We start from the raw sequence: 6,398 nt of genomic DNA, 5'->3' as shown, positions 1-6,398 counted from the left end.
CACTGCAAGCTCTGCCTCCCGGGTTTACGCCATTCTCCTGCCTCAGCCTCCTGAGTAGCTGGGACTACAGGCGCCTGCCACCTCACCTGGCTAGATTTCTTTTTTTTTTGTATTTGTTAGTAGAGACGAGGTTTCACCGTGTTAGCCAGGATGGTCTCGATCTCCTGACCTCGTGATCCGCCCGTCTCGGCCTCCCAAAGTGCCGGGATTACAGGCGTGAGCCACCGCGCCCAGCCTGGGTAGTATCTTTATAGCAGTGTGAAAAACGGACTAATACAACTTGTTTTCTTGTATACTATCTGTCACGACTTCTAGACTTTAAACTCTCTAAGTTTAAAGCACCTAGCTGGTAGTCAATAAATGTTTACTCAATAGTTATTCAGTGAATCAATGCATAAATATACTCTCAAAATTGGAATGCCCTACTTATGAACATCTATGGATATCTATTACCAAACTATACTCCTGCTCATGATAGGTGATAACACCTGGCCAAAACCTAGCCAGCATTAGGTAGCTTCACTCTAAACATTCTAATAGATTTGATGGATGAGCAAAAGCATATTGTTTAATTTGCCTTACTGGCATTGTTATTACTAAGATTGAATATTTTTCCCATATTTACTAGCTACTTCATTTTATCTCTTGCAAATTGTGTTTTGTGTCTTCTATTTTCTCCTGGGATCTTGGATTCTTGCCTTTAGACAAGAAAAGAAATCCTTCTCCTTTTCATCTCTTAGTTGATGACAGAAGTAAAAGTTACCCAAGGCAAAAGGCAACAGAACCTGACTGGGACACACTCACAACTTCATATATATGAAACAGCATCTGATAAAATCAACTCAATTCACTTCCTAATCTGTAACTATTCATCATGCATACTGGGTTGAAAAGCATCCCCACCCCCACTCAAAATTCATATCCACCCGGAACCTCAGAATGTGACTTTATTTAGAAATGGGATATTTGTAGATGCAATTAGTTAAGATGAGGTCATACAAGATTAGATGGGCCTTAAATCCAATGACTGGTGTCCTTATAAGAAGGTCATGCGACGACAGAGGAGCAGTTGGAGTGACGTGGCCACAAGCCAACTGATGCCAAGGTTAGCTGGGAGTTATTGGAAGGTAGGAAGAGGCAAGGAATGGCTCTTCCCTAGAGCATTCAGAGAGAGCATGGCCCTGCGAACACCTTAATTTTGGACTTCTAGCCTGTGGAACTGTGACAGAATAAATGTTTGTTGTCTTAAGCCACCCAATTTGTAATAATATTTTGTGCTATGGCAACCCTGGGAAACTAATATGCCATGTAAACCTCAAGAAAAATACTGAAAGGATAACAACCTGACATTCAAACATTATGCTTAAGGTTTATTTGCAATATGTTCTTACTTGATAAATCCACAGGAACACATTCTACTGTGATGTTTAGCTGCCCAGGTATAATCTGCAGTTTGGTCTTTTCTGGCCTGGGTATAAAATAGTAATATTTTAGAGTTAAAATTATGATTACTGAATGCACTGGTTACCCCTCCATTCAAACTTACAATTTTAAGCATTCTGCTTTTCCCATATATGACTCACATTCATCATTTAAAAGAACTGAGGATTCATCTATTATATTTATTTATTGCAGAAACACCAAACACTTACTTCTTATATTCTGAGAGCAACTTGAGAATGTCTTCACTTGAAAGCTTGCTACTGTCTTGTTTATAAAGAGGAGAAAATCTCCCATCCAGATCGAGAGAGCCTTGAGTATCTTTGAAAATGGGTCTAAAACAGCAACAGAAGCATTTTTTAAAAAAGATATTCCATGTTGATAAATTAAGATAAAATTAGCAATGGTCGGAATGTAAAATAGTGAAACCACTTTGGAAACAGTTTGGCGGTTTCTCGTTAAGTTAATCACCCATCACTCTACAATCCTGCAATTCCACTCCTAGGCATATTTCCACATGGTACATGAATGTTCTTAATTTGTGTAGCAGCAATTAAACAAAAATTTATATAAATAAATGTTCACAGACGATTTATTTGCTATAGCTCCAAACTAGTTATTACTAGTTTTTATATTTATCAGATATTTATCAAAAAGTGAACGGGTAAGCAAACTGCTGTATATTCACACAATGAGATGCTGCTCGAAACGAACTACTGATTCACACAATAATATGGATGAATCTGAAGAACACCGAGTACAAGAAAGCAAACATCGGAGGACATACTGCATTCTTCCATTTATATGAAGGTGCAGAAGAGATAAAAAGTCATCTGCAGTGAAAATCAGATCCATGGTTGCCTGGGACAGAGATAAGATGGTTGAATGGACAAGGGACATGAGGAAATTTTCTGGGGTAATAGACATGCTCCGTATCTGGTTGGGGTGGTAGTTACATAACTGTATACATTCGTGAAAATTCATGAAGCTAGACATTTAAAATACGTAAATTTTATCAAAGGTGAAGTGTATTTCCATAAAGTTCATAAAAAGCATAAGGATAAATTTATATGGGGCGATTACAATATAGAGTCAGTTCTCTGTATCCATGGGCTCTGCATTCGTGGATTCAAAAAACCATGGATAAAAAATATTTGGAAAAAAGAACTGTGTCTATACTGAACACAAATAGATTTTTCTTGTCATTATTCACTAAACAATATAGTATAACAACTATTTATATAGCATTTACACTGCATTAGTAATCTACAGATGACTTAAAGTACATGGGAGGATGTGAGTAGGTTATATCCAGATACCACATCATTTTATAGCAGAGACTTCAGCATTTGCAGATCTTGGTATCTGTGGGAGATCCTGGAACCAATGCCCCACGGATACTGAGGGATGACTATATATGTATAGTTTCTCATATGAACTTGATTATTCCCTTCCCCTCCTCTTCTCCCATTTTTCAGCAACTATTCTACTGCTAAAATGGAAAACAATATACACGCACCCAACACACTGGAAGCAACTATAGCCTGAAACATATTTCCCCCCTGGCAGTACCTCTGAAGATGTGGTTATAGGCATTAATTAACCCCACTGTTCCTACTTCATATATATATATATATATACTTCACACATATATACTTTATACACACACACACATATATAAACACACACTTTAAGTTCTGGAATACACGTGCAGAATGTGCAGATTTGTTACCCAGGTATACACGTGCCATGCTGGTTTGCTGCACCCATCAACCCATCGTCTACATTAGGTATTTCTCCTAATGTTATCCCTCCCCTAGCCCCCCACCCACCGACAGGCCCCAGTGTGTGATGTTCCCTTCCCCACGTCCATGTGTTCTCATTGTTCAACTCCCACCTATGAATGAGAACATGTGGTGTTTGGTTTTCTGTTCTTGTGCTAGTTTGCTGAGAATGAAGGTTTCTAGCTTCATCCATGTCCCTGCACAGGACATGAACTCATCCTTTTTTATGGCTGCATAGTATTCCATGGTGTATATGTGCCACACTTTCTTTTTCCAGTTATCATTGATGGGCATTTGGTTTGGTCCCAAGTCTTTGCTATTATGAACAGTGCCACAATAAACATACATGTGCATGTGTCTTCAGAGTAGAATGATTTATAATCCCTTGGGTATATAACCAGTAATGGGATTGCTGGTCAAATGGTGTTTCTGGTTCTAGATCCTTGAGGAATCGCCACACTGTCTTCCACAATGGTTGAACTAATTTACACTCCCACCAACAGTATAAAAGCATTCCTATTTCTCCACATTCTCTCCAGCATCTGTTGTTTCCTGACTTTTTAATGATCACCATTCTAACTAACGTGAGATGGTATCTCATTGTTGTTTTGATTTGCATTTCTCTAATGACCAGTGATGATGAGTCTTTTTCCATATGTTTGTTGGCCACATAAATGTCTTCTTTTGAGAAGTGTCTGTTCATATCCTTCGCTAAGCATACCTCCTTTATTTCTAGTAAACAGGGGTTTATCATATATATTTTAAACATCCAGCCCAGCCTTTTGAGTAAGTTTTTACTACTGCTGAGAACCAAAACAATTCAGGAGGAAAAAAATACCTTAATTCCTCATCAGAACTGGAAATCAAAGCTTCTAACTTTGAAGACTTCAAAATTATTTTTTCTACTGGTAAAACGGCATCAAGCAGCTACTGGTATGGCCCAAAGAGGGACCGTATGCCACAGTGGTCTAGAGATGACTGTGAAGGCAGGTGCCCTGGGTTCTGATCCATGTTCTGCCACATGCTGTGTGAACTTGGAAAATAATTTATATTTTTGTCTTTCTGCTTCACTTCTGGGCCTCAATTTCCTCATCTTCAAAGACAGGGATAACAGTACCCACCTTTTAAGACAATAGACATGAAGCACGTAGATAAGTGCCTTGAACAGAGTTAGCACTTGATAAATATATATATATATATATATTTTTCCTGAGACGGAGTCTTGCTGTCGCCCAGGCTGAAGTACAGTGCTGTGATCTAGGCTCACTGCAACCTCCACCTCTCGCGTTCAAGCAATTCTCCTGTCTCAGCCTCCCAAGTAGCTGGGATTACAGGCGCCTGCCACCACGCCCGGCTAATTTTGTATTTTAGTAGAGATGGGGTTTCACCATGTTGGCCAGGCTGGTCTTGAACTCCTGACCTTGTGATCCACCTGCCTCAGCCTCCCAAAGTGCTGGGATTACAGGTGTGAGCCACTGTGCCCGGCCAATAACTATTAACAATAATAATAGCAGCAGCAGCAATGGACTTTTCAGGCTGGAGCATTAAAAATATGCTGATATTTACAAGCCATACCTCACCTTCTATAATGCCTACATACACCAACCTCTGCTACTCTTTGTCATTCACCTATCCCTAGTTATCGTTGTTTTTTACCAGTCTGCAAAACGAGAACAATCGTGATCTTTCATCTACCAACATACAATACATTTTGAGACCTTGTCCAAAATGAAATGATTATGAATAGTGACAAATAAAAGAGTTAATTAACTTAGAATCTCCTACCCTTATGCTACTCCCTAGTACCCATTGAACATAATTGATTGAATTATTCAGAACATGGTGCCCTTTCCGCAGAAGCCCCGGTGAGCTGTACAGGCTGTACCACAAACAAGTCAGTGAACCTGTACTTGTAAAATGGGGATAAACAAGAAACCTATTTTAAGTCATCCCTGCATGGATTTACGAACTTTGGATAAAATATCGTAACCTACCATCTACCATCGGGTATTAAATATAGTTAACATATGCTGGCAGAATTTGTCAGGAAGAAAATCTATTAATTACACACTCACATTTAATGACTTCATTATTTGCCTCTGAATTTTCAGTATGTTTTCCAGAAATATTCTACGATAGATTTTCAAAGCATAAACCCAACCAACTCTGAAATAGGGGGCTTACTGTACATAACCCACTATAATTTCTGCTTTTCTGAAAAAAAATTCCATTACTACCAAATAAACTCTGCTTTTAAATGCAGTAAAATTAAGTGGTGTCAGTCAGAACAGTAACCAAAGCCAAAGAAAACTTCCCTAAAGCAAGACATATGGAAAGAAAAAAAAGAGAGAGAGAGGGTCTTTGATGCACAGCAAAGTTTAAGAGAAAGCATTCTTGGCTGGGCACAGTAGCTCAAGCCTGTAATCCCAGCACTTTGGGAGGCCGAGGCGGGTGGATCACCTGAGGTCAGGAGTTCGAGACCAGCCTGATTAATATGGTGAAACTCTGTCTCTACTAAAAATACAAAAATTAGTTGGGTGTGGTGGTACATGCCTGTAATCCTAGTTACTTGGGAGGCTGAGGCAGGAGAATCGCTTGAACCTGGGAGGCGGAGGTTGTGGTGAGCCAAGATTGCGCCATTACACTCCAGCCTGGGCAACAAGAGTGAAACTTGTTGTCTCAAAAACAACAAAAATAATAATTATTACATCCCAAGTGTCCCAAGATAAAACTGGCCTGCCAGAAACACACTGCTGAATGCTGATTAAGTATAACAGCCCTTAACTTCACATATGAACGTGAGTGAGCAGGTCAGGATTATATTTGTACAAACCTGGCAGCCCAAGCGAAGGGCATTCTGTATTGTCCAAGGCGGCTACACACTTGTTTAGCTGTCCTGTGCACCTTCTGGGCCGTCTAAGGTCAGAAACAAGAAGACAGGCTTGTATTTGTTCAAACTGCCATGGACCCACCCAGAAAAATAATTTCCCCAACTTACCGTTATAAAACATCAAAAATCTCGGGAAAAAAAAAAACAAAAAACAACAACAAAAAAACATAGAAATAGCCACAAGCAGAACAACATGCTGGCCGGGCGCGGTGGCTCAAGCCTGTAATCCCAGCACTTTGGGAGGCCAAGACGGGCGGATCACGAGGTCAGGAGATCGAGACCAT

The 6,398-nt window shown here is 39.7% G+C and overlaps 1 protein-coding gene across 1 annotated transcript in view; it reads right to left on the bottom strand.

Annotated features, from left to right (window-relative positions):
• Nucleotides 1-6,398, bottom strand: part of LOC108524410 (dedicator of cytokinesis protein 11-like) — a 155,962-nt gene that overhangs the window by 104,679 nt on the left and 44,885 nt on the right. Inside the window, 3 exon segments of the mRNA XM_017865480.1 lie at nt 1,392-1,468; nt 1,653-1,775; nt 6,058-6,140. Of these exon segments, the coding sequence (XP_017720969.1) occupies nt 1,392-1,468; nt 1,653-1,775; nt 6,058-6,140 (283 nt within the window).

The sequence above is a fragment of the Rhinopithecus bieti genome, unplaced genomic scaffold (genome assembly GCF_001698545.2).
Source record: "Rhinopithecus bieti isolate Rb0 unplaced genomic scaffold, ASM169854v2 scaffold_82990, whole genome shotgun sequence".
Taxonomy (NCBI): Eukaryota; Metazoa; Chordata; class Mammalia; order Primates; family Cercopithecidae; genus Rhinopithecus; species Rhinopithecus bieti.
The sequence above is the reverse complement of the archived record's forward strand: the minus strand, read 5'-3'. Positions and strand labels throughout refer to the sequence as shown.